Source organism: Ahaetulla prasina, chromosome 1 (genome assembly GCF_028640845.1).
Source record: "Ahaetulla prasina isolate Xishuangbanna chromosome 1, ASM2864084v1, whole genome shotgun sequence".
NCBI classification, from domain to species: domain Eukaryota; kingdom Metazoa; phylum Chordata; class Lepidosauria; order Squamata; family Colubridae; genus Ahaetulla; species Ahaetulla prasina.
Window position 1 is genome coordinate 213,490,445 of NC_080539.1, and position 21,383 is coordinate 213,511,827.

The 21,383-nt window shown below is 41.7% G+C and overlaps 1 protein-coding gene and 1 long non-coding RNA gene across 2 annotated transcripts in view; one reads left to right on the forward strand and one right to left on the reverse strand.

Moving 5' to 3' along the window:
- Nucleotides 1–10,310: 10,310 nt before the first annotated feature.
- Nucleotides 10,311–18,737, reverse strand: LOC131201754 (uncharacterized). The gene is made up of 2 exons (XR_009155991.1): nt 18,447–18,737; nt 10,311–10,946 (listed from the first exon to the last, which is right to left on the reverse strand). It is a non-coding gene; the product is annotated as an uncharacterized LOC131201754 (long non-coding RNA).
- Nucleotides 17,991–21,383, forward strand: part of NFE2L2 (NFE2 like bZIP transcription factor 2) — a 35,123-nt gene continuing 31,730 nt past the window's right edge. The window contains exon 1 of the mRNA XM_058189810.1: nt 17,991–18,308. Coding sequence (XP_058045793.1) covers nt 18,288–18,308 — 21 coding nt within the window. The 5' untranslated portion in view covers nt 17,991–18,287. The remainder of the gene's footprint in view (nt 18,309–21,383) is intronic.

Genomic DNA, 21,383 nt, shown 5'->3' on the forward strand with positions numbered 1-21,383 from the left:
TTTGTATGAACCACCCAGAATAGTTTTGTATGTTTTATGAGCACATGCACCTCCTCTGGTCCTATTTTTAGGAAAGAAAACAGCTAAACAGCACATCTTGCTTCTTTTTAAACACCCATAGCAACTTTCTTTATTCCATGCAATGTGAAGGGATTTTCCCTCAAAGATCAGCACCTCTTATCATTTGTTTCCATTCTTGAGGACAAATTAATCTGGCTAGATTCTGATTTTCGAATTCTCATGTACTGTGTAGCAGAATTTTTAGAGTTATTTTGTACTGGAGACCATCACACCATTCCACTGTACAGATTTATTTGATTTATTATGGTACCGGTGTGTGTATGTGTGCAAAAGATAAGCCTAAAGTAGGCGGTAATGCAACTCCTTTATATAATTCCACTTACCTTCGCTACTGTTCAGAATTGGGAGCACATGTGCGCATGCGCAGAACCTTCTGCGCATGAACAGAGAGTCCATGATGACATCCGGGCGGGTTGGAAGGGCCTCCCGCGGCCACCACTACCGGTTCACCCAAACCAGGGTGAACCAGTAGAAACCCACCACTGAAATTTATGCAAATTACAATATAAGGTGTTGAGGCAATGGGCGGAATTACAATGGCCTTTTGATTTAAACAAATTATGCTTCCTTGGGTGTTACCAAATGCAAATTACTTTCCAGCCTTTTGCAATCTGTATCAGTGTTCTTTCGTTAAGCATCATGAGCAACCATTAGATTGTGTCTGTGACAGTTTTTTTTAAAGAAATGGAACTTTTACTTATTCCTAATTATGTAACATTCAGGTGTCCAGCAAAAATCACACACCCACATACCTACCCTCCAAGAAATGTGAAGTTGGAAACCATACATTGTCACTATGGAAAGGCTGTTGTTTTTTGCTTTCTTTGGGCCATTGAAAGAAGGTATAAAGTAGTGTAAACATCTGGAAAGCTTCCTTATCAAAACTAAAGAATAGATGGAAATCCAGTCACCAGTTTTCTTAAACTGATTTAATTTCCAACTGGTTTCAGCATTGGAGCCAAGTAACTAAGCTAAAATGAATAGTAGAAAAACTCATTGTTCCTGAAGTCCTTTGTTCTTCTAGTTTCTTTGTTTTGTTTTGTTTCCCATCATAGCATTCTGGTCACATTTAATCAGGGTAAATTGATATTCAACTTAGTCCTCTTTCTAGTCCTCCTGGTTGCATCACAAACTCATTTAGAATTGGTACTATTTATAGTTAATAACTTCTCCAAAAAGACCCGATCAACATTTCAGGAAATAAATCTGTAATCAACTTTGGGGAGACTTCACTTTTTTTACACTTTTAATGTTAGGACTGAACCTACTTTTTCTCACCTACAATAATTAGAAAGGCAAAGAGAGGATTATTTATTTATAAGATTTTTATCCCGCTTTTATTACTTTAATAGTTACTTATGGGGGCAACCATATCTAATTATCCTTCTTCCTCCTCCTATTTTGTTCACAACAATCCAGTGAAGTGAATTGGGCTGAGAGAGTGGCCCAAAGTCACCTAGTCAACTTTCATGCCTAAGGAGGGACTAGAACTCGTGGTCTTCTGGTTTCTAGGCCAGCACTTAACTACTACACCAAACCAACTCTTGGTTTGAAGAATGCTTCTGCTTCCCTTATGGGAAAAAAAAATCTGTTAAGGAATCCTCAAGTCTTGATGACAGAAGATTCCAGCTATTCAATGAGAAAAGAAGTCATTTTAGGAACTCAAGCAGTGTGTGATGTCTAAACCAGGTATTCTCTCTCTGATCTGCCTCTCTTTTCAAAGGAATGTGTCATCCTTCCAATTAATAAGCTCAGGTTAGTCAAGACTCTGACAGTTTACTCAGGTTCAAGAAATCCTTTATTGAGTATTGTCAGCATTTAGAAAGGTGAAGCTAGCTCTAAATCAGGAGTCTCCAACCTTGGCAACTTTAAGACTTGTGGACTTCAACTCCCAGCAAAGCTGGCTGAGGAATTCTGGGAGTTGAAGTCCACAAGTCTTAAAGTTACGAAGCTTGGAGACCCCTGCTCTAAATAGTCCCGCGCTCAGCGATAATTAAAATAATAGGATTTTCCCACTCTCATGTCTTTTAGGTCATATGGGCCAATCAAGTCAGCCACAGGTTCCTACTCAGGTCAGACAGATGTCCGTTGACGTGACCTTGGTTCACAAACTGGCTGGTAGATGTTTTGACTAGCAGCCGAGGCACCACATTCCTAAATTCCCCCATCATTCAACCCCCCCATGAATGGCAACCAAGAAACGAAACAGGAGTAAGCATGAGAGAATGGCTCCGTGTTTTTGATGTTTTTAAAGGAAGCATGGAGTGATAACATTTAAAAAAAAAAAAAGATTCTTGGAAGCAGCCATTTTGATTCTGTGTAAAAATCGGTGGAAAGGGGAGGAAAAAAATTAGCAAATATCTTTGAAAAGTTATTAGAAAAGTCAAAATAGTTTTAATCTTTATATCTGTTTGAGAAAATTTTATATACAGACTAGTAAAATGCTGGAAACACTTGGCTAGCCATGTTTTTCTTGCCAAGAGTGTTAGTTTATGTTTATAAACTTTACTTTTTCTTAAGGTTGCACTGATAGTGTTTCTTTGACTTATAAATAAAATTATTATGGCAACTTTTTAAAAAAGAGAGAGAATGGCTTCAGCTGAAGTTGTTTTGCAGGTTGACAGAATGTTTTAAGGGGTTAATTGTTCTTGGAAATATCACAAGCAACTTTTGGATTGCGATTTTGCTAATTTCTAACTAGTTTCCAACATATGCACTTTTTAAAATTTTTGAATACGAGACAAAAACAATGTAAAGCTGAAATGCAGGAAAGTCTCTATGGTCATCTTATTTCCCAAACTGCTTTGATGCCAAACCAAATGAGCTCCATGAACTTTCTTAGAAGATAAAAGCACTGAATGCCTAACTAACCTGAAGAATGTTAAAGAGAAGCAGGGGAAGAGAAGCACCCATCTTCATCAGGAAGGTGAAGTGATAAGAGTTGCCATAGCTGCAAATTTCAGATGGCCACTAGATGGGAGCAAAAAGCTAGACTTTACTGAAGTTCTTTGCTATCTTCCAGTGCTAGCCAATGTTTTTAGTCTAAGTCTGGTAGTCCTACAAAATGGGAATACAGGGACCATTCTGGTAAATTTGACTTTGTATTTGGTTATGTCTCACAATGAACCCACTTAGAATTTTCAAAATTCTAAATGTACCCATCAGCACCAGATTAGGATACTATACCTGATTTATAGTAACACCCAATAAGTATCCTCCTTGATTTAGGCTTCTAAGAAGACAGCATGGCTTTGCAGATGGCAGTGTCTGTAAGGGTCCTGAACTGAACATCTGCTCAAAGAAATTCTACCCTGATACTTCCTAGTTACGGTATTTGCATCTGACATGAGATTTATGGTAACAACCACCTGTTGGTCCAGTGCAGTTGAAAAGTAGATTACTAACTCATGACTGCTAGTGGCTTATGTGGTATCAGGATAAACCTTGGCAATACGGCAGGAGGAGTATTATTATAATGCAAACCTTGCCCCCTTTGGTATGTATCATAGAATAGAATTTTTTTAATTTTTTTTATTGGCCAAGTGTGATTGGACACACAAGGAATTTGTCTTGGTGCATATGCTCTCAGTGTACATAAAAGAAAAGATACTTCATCATGTACACTCAGAAGGACTAGGGCTTGCATTGCAATGTTCCATCTGCCTGTTTACAAGTAATCCTCAAGATATGAATAGCAATAGTAATAGCACTTAGACTTATATATCATTTCACAGTGCTTTAAAGCCCTCTCTTAAGTGGTTTACAGAGTCAGCCTATTGCCCCCAACAATCTGGCTCCTCATTTTACTGACCTCCGAAGGATGGAAGCCTGACTCAACCTTGAGCCGGTCAGGGTGGAAGTTATAAATGCATCCCTAGTGTGTACTTATGATAAGGATTCAAAACTGTGACCAACAAGAGGTCTCGGCAGCCCTGTGATCTGGATTCAATCCAGGACTGGGCTGCTGGAGGTTCACAGGGGTTCAGGAGAACCTCTAGCTAAGATTCTGTGCAGTTTGGAGAATCCCGCAAATCCCACTCCTGGCTGGCCCCGCCCACCCTGCATTCCCCTCCCAGGAATCCCCACGTGGCCCATTTTGGATGCAGGTAAGTGCAGGGCGTGCGTGGCGGCTCAGAGAGGGCAAAAAACGGGCCTACTAGAAGGCCAGAAATGGGCTTGTTTCCGGCCTCCAGAGGGCCTCCAGAGCCTGGGGAGGCCCTTTTCGCCCTCCTGGAGGCTCGAGGAAAGCCACCGGAGCCCAGGGAGGGCAAAAACACCACTCCCACACCGTGGTGCAGGAGGCCCACTAGGCCACGCCCATCATGGCCACGCCCACTCAGCAACCAGACAGAGAATTCCTTGCTAAAATTTTTGAATCCCACTCCTGATTCAATCACTCGTAGAGCAATGGGCATATGTAGTCCCGTGACTGTCCTTTGTCACCTGCCATTATGACAGGCAATTTCTGATGCCTATATGTTTGCTGCTTTTTTTTTTTTTGCCCCTGGTCACATGGGCAATCAAGATCCAAGGCTTTGCAGCAGGCCTCACTTTTTTTCCCCACCCTCATTGCTGCTGGGTGGAGGATTAGAGGAGTGAATCCCTCTTTGCTGCCTTGTTGCTTCTTTTGTTGCTGAAGTACTGAAGACTGCAGTACTGTTTTAATTTTGTAAATACTTTAACATTTTCATTATAGTACTGTGCTTTTTTATAAGTACTTTACAAACTGCTAAGGAGGAGGCATGCAGTTTGATAGGAAATATCAGTGACAGTGGCCCAGTGAATAATGCAGGAATTTCTGGGAATGATACGGCAAAGAAGAGGGGATAGTATCTCAATAGTTAAATGGAACGATCCCTTTTTTTAAATTTAAAAGCCAAAAATTCGTTTTATGGCGAAGGTTGTAGAGAGTGCGGTGGCATGTCAATTACCCCAGTACCTGGATGAAACCGTCTATCTAGACCCCTTCCAGTCCGGCTTCCGGCCCGGATACAGTACGGAGACGGCTTTGGTCGCGTTGGTGGATGATCTCTGGAGGGCCAGGGATAAGGGTTACTCCTCTGCCTTGGTCCTATTAGACCTCTCAGAGGCTTTTGATACCATCGACCATGGTATCCTGCTGCGCCGGTTGGAGGGTTTGGGAGTGGGAGGCACCGTTTATCGGTGGTTCTCCTCCTACCTCTCTGACCGGATGCAGACAGTGTTGACAGGGGGGCAGAGATCGACCCCGAGGCGCCTCATGGGTGGGGTGCCGCAGGGATCGATTCTCTCGCCTCTCCTGTTCAACATCTATATGAAGCCGCTGGGCGAGATCATCAATGGTTTTGGGGTGAGATACCAACTGTACGCTGATGATATGCAGCTGTACTTTTCCACCCCAGGCCACCCCAACGAAGCTATCGAAGTACTGTCCCAGTGTCTGGAAGCCGTACGGATCTGGATGGGGAGGAACAGGCTCAAGCTTAATCCCTCCAAGACGGAGTGGCTGTGGATGCCGGCACCCCGGTACAGTCAGCTGCAGCTGCGGCTGACTGTTGGGGGCGAGTCACTGGCCCCGATGGAAAGGGTGCGCAACTTGGGCGTTCTCCTGGATGGGCGGTTGTCTTTCGAAGACCATTTGACGACCGTCTCCAGGAGAGCTTTTTATCAGGTTCGCCTGATTCACCAGTTGCATCCCTTCCTGTACCGGGATGCCCTATGCACGGTTACTCATGCTCTCGTTACCTCTTGCTTGGACTATTGCAATGCTCTCTACATGGGGCTCCCCTTGAAGAGCACCCGGAGACTTCAATTAGTCCAGAATGCAGCTGCGCGGGTGATAGAGGGAGCGGTTCAGAGCTCCCATATAACACCCATCCTGCGCAGACTGCACTGGCTGCCTGTTGTTTTCCGGGTGCGCTTCAAGGTATTGGTGACCACCTTTAAAGCGCTCCATGGCTCAGGAGCAGGGTACTTACGGGACCGTCTACTGCCATCTTCTATCTCCCAGCGACCGGTGCATTCTCACAGAGAGGGACTCCTTAGGGTGCCGTCAGCCAAGCAATGTCGACTGGCAGCCCCCAGGGGGAGGGCCTTCTCTGTGTGGGCTCCTACCCTGTGGAACAAACTTCCCCCTGGACTTCGACAACTATCCGACCTTAGGACCTTTCGCCGCGAACTTAAAACCTATTTATTCCGTCTTGCTGGACTGGCTTGATTTTTAAAATTTTAACTTGCTTTTATGGGTTTTAAATTTTATAGGGTGTTACTGTATTTTAAATTTGGCCAATTGAATAAGTTTTTTAAGGGTTGTTCTTAGTATTGTATGTCTTGTTCGTTTTGTATTTTACTTTGGCTGTGCACCGCCCTGAGTCCTTCGGGAGAAGGGCGGTATACAAATTAAAATATTATTATTATTATTAAAAAGAATTTCAGGTTGTGGGACAACTGTACTCCTCTTTATTTCTAACACTGTTCCTGAAATTGATACGGTTGACAGATAGGCCTGAGTGAAGGTAAGAAACAAAGCAAATATACCTTGTGTCTGTCACTTTTCTCTCCATGTGAATTATTCAAGGTTTGGCTACCAGCAAAGCGGGAAAATAAAAAGAACTAGAACATATCAGTGGTGAAATTAATTTTTTTTACTACCGGTTCTGTGGGCATGGCTTGGTGGGCGTGGCAGGGGAAGGATACTGCAAAATCCCCTTTCCCGCTCCACTCCTGGGGGAAGGATATTGCAAAATCTCCATTCCCACCCCACTCTGGGACCAGCCAGAGGTGATATTCTCTGGTTCTCTGAACTACTCAAAATTTCCACTGTTAGAACCTGTCAGAACCTGCTGGAATACACCCCTGGAACATATCCAGGAAGCCCTCGGTTGGCTATCCCAAATGGGCCTTCATCAAATCCAGGAAAAGATCCAGTACAATCATCTCCATATCAGATAAAGAAGAGAACAAACAGAGCAACATTTCATTCCACATGTTGCAGGATTATCTGAAAAACTCAGATCTGTCTGTCTGTCTGTCCGTCCGTCCATCCATCCATCCATCCATCCATCCATCCATCCATCTATCTCTGAATACACATATTTAGAACAGACATAAAACTCAGTTATTAAACAAATTAAACCTTGCCATTTGATTGATCAATCTTTCCATTATTTCAGTAACGGAAACAGTTAACCCTATTTAATCACTATTCTTGAGTGATTATGTATTGAGGGTAGAGACTGAGGCATTATTGCCCTTGTGAGCCACTGGGTGGCACTGTTTAGTAGAAATCAAAAAATGGGGACTCTGGAAACAGGGTTCTCAAATCTTGCTAAAGTACAGATAACCTCAGGACACTTTTCCCACAGGGTTGTAAATGCAGCAGATGCATTGATGCAAGGCTACCTGATTCTGGCTGTAAATATCTGGATGATCTCTAAATAAGGTAAAGGAAAAGGTTCCCCTCGCACATACGTGCTAGTCGTTGCCGACTCTAGGGGGCGGTGCTCATGTCCGTTTCAAAGCCGAAGAGCCAGCGCTGTCCGAAGACGTCTCCGTGGTCATGTGGCCGGCATGACTCAACGCCAAAGGCGCACGGAACGCTGTGATCTCTAAATAGAGATACAGAAATACAGAAAATCTTAAAATGTTAGCTACCATCTAGCGGTCATCCAGATATTTGAATTCCAGATCTGATAGTCCCAACTCACAGCCCCTTGAGGATGGAATCGTTTCCTGTGCCCTTCCTGTTTCCTTCAGACACTGTCGCCTCCATTTTAAACAGAATCCCTTTAGAGAGACTTTCAGACATCAAACAAAACATTTGTTTTATGGCCTCAGTTCATCAACAGATGTTTTTTCACTATGCAAATGAGATAGGCTATTTTGTTTGTTGTATTCAACTGGTTCCTGCTTTGACTGGAGCTTCACAGGCCTTTTTTTTTTTTCTTATCTTGAAAAACAGCTGCGGTTGGCTTTGGCTGAATACAGCAGCCGTCTAAGCTGCTTATTCCTCTGGGCAACAGCTTATTTTGTACCCAAGAGGTAAAAGAGATGCAGACCAAGAAGATGAAAATTTAAGGGAAAAAGAAGTGAAAATGGTAAAAACAGCCTTTAAGCTGGTACTCCAACCAGCCATAATGTGAAGTAAACCGGTTTATGTTTGGAAATGAACATTAGATAAGTTTGCCTCAGCACAGGAATGTATTTTGCTTTCTGTAATCCATGAAATCGATTAAAAATGATATTCAAATTCAATTTTATTTCATCTCAGGTCAACCTGCTTAGAAATAAGCAAACAAAATACGTGTGTGTATTTGTGTGTGTGTGTGTATGTATGTATATATTAATGACCCTGTAATCCCTTGCATCGGGATGGTATTGGGTTGACTGAACGGAGCTGAGTGTTTACTGGCTGGACGCTCTTCCTGATGCTTAACAAGTTCCCAGCAGATATTTTCTTTGTGCCCAAATATCTGCCAGTACCTGGGATTGAACTCACACCCTCCTGATTATAAGGCGAGAGTTCCACCTCAAAGCCACCACACCACTCATTTATATACACATTTATTCACACAATTATTCATAGAAGTGTGAATGGATGTGTGTGTGTGTGTTTGTAGGCGTATGTATATACATACATACATACATATACATACACAAACATACAAAAATCAGATCAGAAGCATGGGAATACATTCCTAACTTTGATGATGGCAAAATGGCAAATATGTGTTGTGACATCACAATGCAAGCTCTGCCCTTTTGTATTTGTGCATGTAGAGTACATAGTGCAGAGTTTGCATAGTGATATTTCCTCAATCCCCCATTATATGCAAAGATGCCTATGGCAATATTGATAGAGATAATACTTTTAACATTAGAAACTGAAACTACTTAAACAATATTTCAAGTGTCAAAATGTGGATTCTGAGTCTTGGTTCCTCTTGGTTTTCCCCTTGAAATTTTTTTTGCTGTTGGTCTGGAATATCTAACTTTGCTTTAGTACAATGCGGAAATTCATTTCTTCTGTTTTCAACATTAACTTTTTTGTGCCTGTTTCTCCTAAGCAGGAAAAATGAAGAAATGTTACATTCCTTGCGGTTCAATAACTTGAAAAACAAGTATTACATATATTTTAAAATATCTCACTCTGTGGATATCCTTGAACTATGATGTTTATTGCCACTGACCATGGGCTCTGCTGCCAGGTGGGAGCTACAATCAAGCTTTGGCCGGAGGGTTAATGAATTTGAGCATCAGGGAATACACTACTCTGAAAATGATTTCCAAAGTGGATTCAAGATAGAGGATGCTTCACACAGCAGTCTGCTCATGAAATAGGGATATAATCAGTGGTGGGATTCAATTTTTTTTACTACTGGTTCTGTGGGCATGGCTTGGTGGGCATGGCAGGGGAAGGATACTGAAAAATCCCCATTCCCTCCCCACTCCTGGGGGAAGGATACTTCAAAATCCCCATTCCCTCCCCACTCCTGGGGGAAGGATACTGCAAAATCCCCATTTCCTCCCCACTCCTGGGGGAAGGATACTGCAAAATTCCCATCCCCTCCCTACCCCACTGACCTGCATTTCAGCTCTGTTCTCCTGTGCAGGGCAACAAAAGAAGACCCAGCCAATCACCTGGGAGGCAGCAATAGACTGACCACGCCGATCAGCTGGGAGGCAGTGAATAGATCAATTGGGTGCTCCAGCCTTACAGGCTAGGCCTCCCTGCAGCCCCCTGGAAGCAAAAAGGGGCATGTGGGGACTCCTGGAAGGGGCGGGGCATGTGGGGGTGGGGCCAGCCAGAGTTGGTATTTGCCGGTTCTCTGAACTACTCAAAATTTTGCTACCGGTTCACGAGAACCGGTTTGAACTGGCTGAATACCACCTCTGGATATAACTATAATTGCTTCCCCTAGCAATACAGGTAATCCTCAACTTATGACCACAATTGACCCCCAAAATTTCAGTTGTTAAACGAAACATTTATTAAATGAGTTTTGCCCCATTTTACAACCTTTCTTGCCACAGTTGTTAAGCGAATCACGGTTGCTAATCATGAATCTGGCTTCCTCACTGATTTTGCTTGCCAGAAATTACAAAAGGTGATCACCTGATCCTAGGGTGCTGTGACCGTCATAAATACGAGTCAGTTGCCAAGTGTCTGAATTTTGATCAAGTGACCGGGAGATACGACCGTAAGTGTGAAAAATGGTCTTAAGTCACTTTTTTCAGGACCATTAGAATAGAATAGAATAGAATTTTTTATTGGCCAAGTGTGATTGGACACACAAGGAATTTGTCTTGGTGCATATGCTCTCAGTGTACATAAAAGAAAAGATACGTTCATCAAGGTACAACATTTACAACACAATTGATGGCCAATATATCAATATAAATCATAAAGATTGCCAGAAACAAGTTATAGTCATACAGTCATAAGTGGAAAGAGATTGGTGATGGGAACTATGAAACGATTAATAGTAGTGCAGATTCAGTAAATAGTCTGACAGTGTTGAGGGAATTATTTGTTTAGCAGAGTGATATCCTTCGGGGAAAAAACTGTTCTTGTGTCTAGTTGTTCTGGTGTGCAGTGCTCTATAGCGTCGTTTTGAGGGTTGGAGTTGAAACAGTTTATGTCCAGGATGCGAGGGATCTGCAAATATTTTCACGGCCCTCTTCTTGATTCGTGCAGTATACAGGTCCTCAATGGAAGGCAAGTTGGTAGCAATTATTTTTTCTGCAGTTCTAATTATCCTCTGAAGTCTGTGTTATAACTTTGGTCACTTAATGTATTTATTCTGCCTGTATTTATTCTTTATATAAATATATTGTTCCAATTCCCAGGCCTTTGGTAGTCCAAAGCAAAAACAGAAAAAGAAATACTGTAACACAAAGAACATACAATATTCATTAACATAAGAAACAGTAGTCTCCCAAAAATCATATTATAGGCTAAGGCCTGAAGGAGTTTCCCAGGTCTTTTTAAACACAAGAACCAAGCCCAAAATATTACAGAAAGCATTGTCATGCCCCATTCCTAGGGGCCAGGAACCTCAATAGGGCTTTTTTGATGATCAGACTGGATGAAAATAATGTTTTGTAATGTAATCCCTATATATCCCAGCACCACACCGGAAGTTATTAAACATAGCTGGATCAAAAGGTGGTCTCTTCAGGAAAGGATGATCATCTCTCAAAATAACACTAACCATCTTCTGAATCTAGCCATCCATACCCCATTCTGGCACCCAGCAAGACACGGTTGAAGCCTATCTGTGGCAGAGCTCATACTAAAGACCCAGCCACATATAATATATGTAAGCCATATATAAGCCCCTGAGGGACTTTTGAAAGGCAGTTAAGACCTTTCAAAGGTTTTCGAAGGGGAAAAACCCTACTGGTTGTTTTAATCAATTTTGTTAGTTCACCATTTTGCACATGCTGGTTACTTTAATGAGGTATAGCTTTGTTTCCCCCTCCCCCTGTTGTTTACTTTCTTGTATGCCACCCAGAGTCACCTTATTTGAACGCTTGGGATAAAAGTGTAATACACCCTTTTTCTGCTTTCTAAGATTCCACAAGCTCAAAAGCCCCCAGATTATAATGCAAGATGCTGTCCCGCTTTCCCCACTTGGACATGCCAAAGCAAAAGAAATACAAGCTATTTTACCTACGAGAAACCATGGGCATTTTACCTCACGTCTCTCAGTCACCCAGAAAAGAGCCTTCAGTAGGAGAGTACAGATACGGGGAAGCCTTGCTATTCATATTGCCAAAAGGAGGCTCAAACCTGAGTTGTATCAGTGGTTCACTTTTGGTTTTATATGATGGTTGCTCTCGGTGTCTTTTCAGTTGCTTCATCTTTTTGAGAAGTGAAACTGCATGGGATGGGCCGCTGGAGAAAGGCCACCAGGTAACCTTGTCCCATGCTGTAGGTGCCTCCATATTTTAAATTCTAAATTTTAATTGAATTTTGATGGGTTTTAAATTTCTGTAATTTTATGGGGTGTAATGTTATTTTAAATTTTCTGGCAAATTTGAATCAGTTTTTTAAGGGTTGTTTTAATTATGGTGTATGTTTCTGTTTGTATTTTATTTGCCTGTTCACCACCCTGAGTCCTTCAGGAGAAAGGCGGTATACAAATTAAAACATCATCATTATTATTATTATTATTATTATTATTATTATTATTATTATTATTATTATTATTATTATTATTATTATTATTGCTGCTGCTACTACTACTACTATTATTATTATTATTATTATTATTATTATTATTATTATTATTATTATTATTATTATTATTATTATTATTATTATTATTATATACAAGAGAGTATCTAAGAATGGGACAGAACTAACCTACAAATTATCAGGAAAATCCCCAAAGCCTCTGGCATATGGGGCAGGCTATTCTAATAGTTCGTTCATCTTGGTTGAAATCCAGAGCAGCTCTTTCTCTAGTCTTCTATCATCTTCAATGTCTTCATACCGGTCCTTATCATTGTCTACTCTACTTCTTTCTGCAAAGGAATCATGGCCTCTGTCACAACCAGTTTCTTGTCATTTTGACTCCTTTAGGTTGTATCCCAATTTATTTATTTTTTGGTCTTCTGTTCAATTCTTGGAAACTGGGCAAATCACTGAAGTTGTGACAGAGGCCGTGTTCCCTTTGTGGTAAGAAGTAGAGTTTTCAGAAGTGGTTTGCAATTGTCTCCTTCCTAGGGCTGAGAGACAACAACAGCCCCAAGGTCACCCAGTTGACTTTTGTGCCTTCAGTGGGAGTCATAGTCTCCTGGTTTGTAGCCCGACATCTTCGCTACTACACCAGACTGGCTCTTCTGACCATAAAGGTTAGTATAAATTCAGAGTTATTTGTAAAACTGGTAGTGGGACTAGCTACTCTCTGCATCACTCTCTACACTAAAATCAAGGGTGAGGGAAGGAAACCCAATGCCAGAATTATTGTTGGAGAGTCCTGGAAAATAACATCCTTGGGCAACCATGATGGGAATGGCCAGTTTGATTGATACATGATAATTTTATACAATATCCACATGACTCCAAGTCATTGATCTGCTAATATATGGGTGGACATGATAGATCACAGGATTATATTGGGCCCCGTTTGTCAAATATTTCTTTGAAATACTCATGATTCTAATTTGGGAGAAAACTAGATCATTCAATTTTCTTCTGAACCATAGTGATTTGGCTGCTCCATTAGTGATCTGGTAGTTTCTAGTTATTTATCCATGGAAAAGTTGGACCAGCAGAATCTGTGGGGGGAAAATGGAATATTCTGGAATGTCCCATCCCTGGAACAGAGAGTATTGCATATTCCTGGTAATAGTAAGGCACTAATGGTAAGTATCGAAGGCAACCAAGTAAACAGGAGACTGCTTGCTCAGAAGTCTTTGTGCAAAAGTCTATTTGGACCTCAGTACATCTGCATCTAGACCAGATACTGGTACTGTATATAGTATTAGGCCATATCAAAAGATGGCGGATGATATTTCTACTGGAAACCTGATAACAAAAATGCTTAAGTTGATAAGAAAAGATAGTGACATAAACAAGGTATTAGTATCTGAATAGATAAATGAAGAATTACTATAAGGATCCTATAGACCCAACTGTTAACTACACCCTTCAGGAGAATCATTATCAAAAGATAATGTCCTGGAGAAAAGATTGGCTCCTGAATCCTGCTTCCTGGAAGTCTCCCTTTTTTCCAACCTGTAGCAACGAATTCATCTAGGCCTTTCCTGTTTGTCCAATCTTCTACTGAATCCAGAATGTGTTTTTTAATATTCAACACCATAACCTGAAGACAAACAACTCTATATCTGAAATCAAGGTATTGCTACAGAGTTTGGAGGTAAAGCAGGTAAAGCAGGCTTACACCATATGGAATTCCTGGAGTGTGAGACTCCCAAGTTATTCTACTTCGGTTCTCATGTAAAAGGCAAATGAGAGTTGCCATTGCCATTCTAACCAGGATCTAACTGCTTATTAAGATAAGTTGGATAAGCTTAGGAGGCTTCCAGAGGCTACCTGAACAACAGACAAACAGCTGTTTCTTTTCTTGCCTCTATGAGAATAGAACTATGGAGCAATGAATCATAGAGCAGTCACTTCCTCCAGTTACAGACTGAATGGATAATGCAAGTTATCAAATGTCTTAAATGAAAAACAAACAAACTGGTTTCTTGGGCATTAGCTTTGTGCTAATTATGCATAGTGATTAGCATTATGCTAATTATGCATAAGAATAGGACCCTCATGGCTCTCCAGATATTGCTAAACTAGATTTCTGAGCACCTGCTAGTTTTGGGTCACGCTGCCTGGCACTGGTAGGAATTGTATTCAGTAATATCAGACGGCCATAGATTCTCCATCTGACCAATTCTTAATATTTTAAGGAATGCTAGTACGCCTATATTTGGTCAAAACACATATCTACACACAAAGGAAAGCCCTGATGTGCCGAAAGCTTTCCATGTTGTTCCTAAACTGTTTCTCAAAAAGGTGTTGCTGCATATCTCCTCTCTCTGAGCCTCTGGGCTAATTTAATCTCCATTAACAGGCTAATAACGCCTCTTGAGAGGATCTGGATTTTGTTTGGGCAGGTGGCTGTTGGCTATGGTCATTGTGTACGGTAACCAATCTGCAATTCAATCCACATTTATTGTGCTGTTACTCCACCAACCTCTGGCAGCACTGCAAAGATACTGTCAACAATCCAATTAGGTGAATTGTTACGTGATATTTCACCATGTGCAGACCTCTCTGGGTTCACTCAGTCTAAATTTTCAGGACATTTAATCAAAAAAGCAAACGAAATTAAAAGGCCTACATTAGGCGGTCTCTCTTGCTATAAGTAGATATTGGTTTTGAAAAAGCTGCAACATAGGAGACTAGAAAAATAAGTGCATGAGTTCCCACCCACAATTTATCCCATTACCAATTGCTGTTACCAAACTAATTTCTCCCTGTTCCCATGCATTCCAATGCAGAGTTCCCTCTTGCATAAAGCTATACTATTCCTTAAACATGTGGATGATTAGGGAATGATAACATATCACCAACATGTTACATACCCAAAGTTTTGATATAATGCCAATTGAGTAGCCTAAAATGCCAGGTAGATTGGCTTTTAAGTTTCTACTGTTCTCTTTTGCCCCATTAAAATCTATTTGATTTGTGAAGTGTCCTAAACATTATTTCACACCAAGATGTTTACTGTTTAAGTAGCAGTGTCATATAATGTATAACGCATAACATACACTATAGAAAGCTTCATCTGTCAATAGATGATCTAAAGGAGACCACAGATTCATCCCCAACAGAGCCCCCACCTGTGTTCAACAGTGAAGGGACACAGGGCAGAAAACTTCCTGCAGAAAGCACAGCTCCTTTCAGCACTTCCAAGAAATCTCCACACCTATTTGCACTACTCAGATGACCCTGAGAACACAGACAAACCTCCAAGTGGCCTCTCTAAAAGAATGCAAATGACCAGCTGTCTGCAAGGAATATAAATCCTTCCATTCCCCACCATCAGGTCAGAGCTGAAGAAGCTTCTTGGATGAGAAGCGAAATGATTTCAAAGAAAAACCAGAAAGTCCAGTTGCCTCTTGAAAAAGCATTTTTGAGACAACCATGACCTGGATGACTGAGAATCTCCATAGACATTTAGATCTAAAGGATACCATCGCATTAGAATTTGTAAACCTTGGAGAAAATATTCAGATCCTTGAGAATGTTCAAAAGACATGAGTCCAACAAGTAAGGAAGTGTTTAGAAAAGAATGACAAGCAACTTGACCGTTTGATGTGATTTATGTTACAAACGGTCTGTGAGGCCTGACTTTTAGTACACCTTGTATTGCTAATTTACTAATATTTGTATACTGTGGTTGGCAGGCAGTCTGGAGGCCTCAGAATGGTTTGACATTACATTATACAATCCCACAAATGTTGTTTTTCCCTCCTGCAAGTGATTCATGTTTTATACACATCACTGCCATGGCAATAAAGATTACAAAGCTTGTTTGCATACTGCAATATTCCTCAAATTTTCTGTTTCTACAAGTTGTGAAAATCAGGAAATTATTTTACCTATTTATAACTTTTTATCCCTACTTTCCACTGAGGAAGGCAGGGTACATTAACCCCATCCCTTTCCTCTTCTGCTCACCACCAGCACTGGAACTGTGTGTTATAGCCTTGAAAGCTAAGAACCGTGCTGGAATTAATCATTGAGCTTCAGGACTGATTTCAGTTTTGAACTTCAGTCTCCAGTGTCCTAGATTAGCATTCTGAATTGCTATATTATGCTGGTTCATGTCCCAATGAGACAGACTATGATTGGGGCTCTCATTATCTTGTATAAATGGCTTGTTTGGTTTGGGTTTACTGTGTTGAGGGAAACCTGTTAATGTGATTTGCAGACTGGTTATGTCTTAATATGGAGTATCTATTACATTTATATGTCATTTATCTTACCGTCATGCGATTCTGGGCAGCTTACACGATCATAAAAGCACAATCTAATAACCATAAAAGCATTTAAAGCAATATTTGTCCCATCTTTCAACCGACTCTGGGCACACCCCTGGTGACTGCCTGGCTAATTCTTGCAATTTTCTTGGTAAAATTTCAGGAGTGTTTGCCATTTCTAGGGCTGATAGTGAGTGAGCGGGCCAAGGTCACCCAGCAGGCTTCATACCTAAAGGCGGGACTATAATTCTCTATTTTCTAGGCTGGTACCTACACCAAACTGGGTCTCATCCATCCCATCTACCTCTTTACAAAGAACGAGTCATATGAAGAGCTGGAAATGGAACACCATTGCTTCAGTTCAGTTTATTTTTAAAACTCATCATTTCAAAAGGTTTTTTTAAAAAAGCTCCTTTCAGCTTTTTAAAGAATGTTGTGGTACAATTTATATGGGATGAGATACCGGCACCTGCTTGAGAAGCAAATATCCACATCCACTGGCTCTTTCGGAAGCTCAGGTGGTTCATCCAGCCAAAGTCCTGTCAGCTGTCCTAAATCCTATCAGCTGTTCAAGAGAGGCCACCAAGCAGGTCCTGGGCTGGCCTTTTCTTATGGACAACTCACTTGCCCTTGCAGCGGTGCTTCTGTCAGGCCTCCATTCCCTTCAGTGTGAAGCAGCCAAGTTAATGTTAGCTCAGAGAAGAGAACACATTTCTCTTCATAACTGGCTTTCTTCACCTCAGCGGTCCACTGGGGTCCAGTGGCAATCTGCTGGAGCAGAGAAGCAAGATTTGTGCAGAGCTGGCCTAGGGTTTAATTTTAATTTTAAAATTAATTTTAAACGGAGTTTTGTACTTTTAACTATAGTTTTAAATTTAGCCTAATGGAATAAGTTTTTTAAATGTTGTTTTAACATGTATTTATTTTATATTTTATGTTTTATAAGGCTGTAAACCGCCCTGAGTCCTTCGGGAGATAGGGCAGTATAGAAATTTGAATAATAAATAAATAAATAAATAAAGACGAGTAGGCAAAACCCAGCTGCCTCCTTCACTGGTGTCCGGAAGGCTAAAAAGGGGCCATAGCAAAAAAGAAAAGGAAAGGAAAAGGAGTTGCCCCTCTGCCCGCTTAGGAGAGGAACCATGAAAAGCAGCTGCAAACAGCAATCGCTGACTTATTTATCCCTTGTACCCTCTGGACCGTCTCAATCCCACCCATCACACTTTCCAAGCTGTTTCTTGACACCTAGATTAGCTTTGCCTTGCAGCTCCTGCCGGTGTCCCGCCTTCCTCAGGGTGGGGTGGCTGTCTGGGTGTCCCGCCTGGCCACAAAGACCTGAGGGGCTCCGGCTGCCACCCAAGTAACCCTCTAGAGGGCAGAATCAGCGGGGCTTCCCTGCTCCGGCGATCTCGGCTCCGCCAAGAAGGACGGGCTCCTTCCTAAGCTGCCTTCCTCCTCTCGAGACCAGCCAGTGGCTCGGGAGGAGAAGAGCGGGGCGGGGCAGCCGGCGGTTTCCCGGCAGTCTGGGACGTAGGAAGAACGGACGGCCGAGAAAGCGGCTGGCTGGCTGGCTGGGCGCGGAGAAGTTCAGTGGGCGGCGGCCGACGATCAGGAGCCTTCCTCGCCGCGCTCCACAGCTAGCTCAGTCGCCTGGGAACGGGGAGTTTTAAGACGCCGCTGCTGCTGCTGGCTGCCGTGGCCGGCGCCGGTTCCCCATGGAAGTCGAGATGCCGCAGGTGAGATCCAGCTCCCCCGCGGACAGGGGACTCTCTAGCGGCAAAGGAGAGCCGGGCATTTTCCCCAGCGGAGCATTCCAAAGAGCGGGAGTTTGTGGGGGGGGGATGGGGGACGAGACGGTTTAGGAGAGAATTTACTTCTCTGAGTTGGACCCAGGCTGGGTCGCGTTAAGCAGAAGAGGTGCCGCCCACTCTTTCCTCCCCCCGCCGGCCTCAGGCAGCTAACGCTGGACTCTATCTGGCTTCAGCCTTAGCCCCGCCCTCCTCGTGATGTAACAATCACGTTGCACCGCGCTGACTCATCGGCGCCTCTGCCGGTCTTTGTCGGCGAGGAGGGGGGAAGGGCGAGTTGAAGGAGTGGGAAAAGGCTTGGGAGTGCGTAGAGGGGATGGCGGAAGAGCAGAATAGAGCTGAAAGGGACTTTAGAGGTCTTCTAGTCCAGCCCCTTGCTCAAAGCAGGAGACCCTATATAGTACCAATTTCAGACAAGTGGCCATCCGGTCTCTTCTTAAAAACCTGCACGTGAATGAATAGAATAGAATAGAATAGAATATTTATTGGCCAAGTGTGATTGGACACACAAGGAATTTGTCTTGGTGCATATGCTCTCAGTGTACATAAAAGAAAAGATACGTTCATCAAGGTACAACATTTACAACACAATTGATGGTCAATATATCAATATATATTGAAGCACCCATCACTTCTGCGGATGAAGCCGCGGGGAAGCCCCTGAAGGAAACTTATTTTAAATACGTTTGTCCGTCCTCCGGTCCTTCATTTGTAGTGATATCTGCAATTGGGATTTTTTTAAAGATGTCGTGTGCCGCTTGCCACCCTCCCCGCCTCGCCTCGCCTCCAAAGAACTACAGAGGTGAAGGTTGAGAACAAGGTTGGCTGCGGTTCCAGGAAGCAAGAGTCCGTTTGAGAGTTTACACAACTTAATAGAAATGCGGCGTCTTCCGTATTGCGATGGACACCAAGTCAGGGCTTGTTGTACTGGGACTTGAGGCGCGCTCGTGGAAAGCTGGGCTACCGAGGGCTACCCTTCTACACCGCTGGCCCTTCCACCTTAAAAGAGTCCCCAACTTCTAGGTTAATACAGCGGGGGGAAAGTCTTATTGTAAACTCCTTCCGTGTTACATAATGAACGTGTTGAAGCTTCTGATAGCCAACTTGTGACAAAGTGCTGGACTAGGGGGGGAACTTTGCCTAGATCTAGCAGAGCTCTTCCTAGTTTCAGGCCTGGGTTTTTTGGTTTTTTTTTCCAGATCTGGAACTTTCTGGTAAAAGATGATAAAAACAGGGCTTGGGCTAAATATCTTTAGGCAATTTGCAATGTCAGAGGCCTTCAAAGAGCAGAAAGGGAGGGGGAGAAAGACAGAAAGAAAGAGAACAAAAGAAATAAAAAAAGGAAAGAGGGAAGGAAGGAAGAAAAGAAAAGAAAAATAAAGAAAAAGTTTGTTGTGGCCCAAATCCTGGTGACTTTTTTTTTGGTCTTGGGTGTTTTTCATATGAATGATTGTGGTGTATTAAATGATAATTTAATTTGGAGGATCCTATGCATGAAAATTACCATAAATCAGGAAAAAAAGCAGGCATTTTGTAAATACTACATAGGAGTTTATTTTGCCATTGTGAAATGAGTCAAGAACGAGATATATACTGTCTGTAGACACTAAAGGCTAGAAAAGGATTTAAAGTTGCATTTTCTCATGTCAGAATTTACTTGAAATACAGATGTGCTGCTTTGTCCTATATGTACAAACACCCAAAACATTTATTTCAAATACTGAAGTAACATAATAAAAAGTATACTTTGCTTTTTTTTTCAATAAAATAAATTTTAAATCATTATAACCCGTTACATGTTTACTCAGACAAAAGTCCTATTATGTAACTTGCCTCCCCAAAGAGGAATGTTAATGCTACTGTCAGAAATAGGGAGAAGTATAAGAATATAAGTATAAGAAGTATAAGAAATAAGGAGATTTTGGGCATTTAACATAAAAAGAGTTTATCCAAACTGTTTCTGATAAACTAATCTAAAATAAAATTGGTATAGATGAGCCTTATGAAAAAGCAAAAAATACTTCAAAATTCAATCAAAATATTCTAAAATTTCAGTTAAAAATTCACAGATTCCAGGCATGTTCTTTTTGCAAAGGGGTGTCTTCTGTTCATTGAGATCCATGAGAGTTTCTTCATCAGAGGAAGTTCAGAAGAAAAGTTGGTTGCTGCTGTTGCCACCAAATTCCTTATGTTACCACCTCCCACTGCAGGCTGATTTTGCTGTTTTCAATATTTTGGAAACTTCCAACAACGAGGATGAAAAATTGGCAAAAGTGATCTGCCCTCTTTTTTTTCTAGCCACAGAATCTGAAGTCAACCATAGAAATGCTGCAACATCAAATACTAAATCTTGGAGAAATAAATAGCATCACAGGTAGTCCTCGACTGATGACCACAGTTGAGCCCAAATTTTTTGTTGTTAAGTGAGACATTTAAATGAGCTTTGCCCCATTGTATGACCTTTCTTGCCACAGTTGTTCAGTAAATCATTGCAGTGGATAAATTGGTCATGGTTGTTCAATGAATCTGATTTTCCCATTGATTTTGCTTATCAGAAGGTTACAAAAGGAGATCATCTGACTTTGGGACACAGCTACGGTAATAAGTATGAACCAGTTGTCAACCATTTGAATTTTGATCACAAGACCATGGGGATGTTACATAGATTGTAACTGAAAAATGGTCATAAGTCACTGTTGTAACTTTGAACAGTCACTAAATGAACTGTTGTAAGTCAAGGACTAGCTGTATTTTCTTATCAAAGTGATGAAAGTGTTGCTAACTTACTTGCCTGGGGAAGATAGTTTATAAACACAGGTGCCCCAATGAAAATGAACTTCCCTTAATCACCACAGATCTAACCTCTAAACCCTTCGTGTGTTTCATGCCAGTTGTCAAACATCAAACATGCAAATAAGTGGAACCATCATTAAAAAAAACTCCCCATAAGCCTTGAGAAATGTTACTTTAAATTCTGAGATTCTTTTAAAAGTTTCTTAAAAG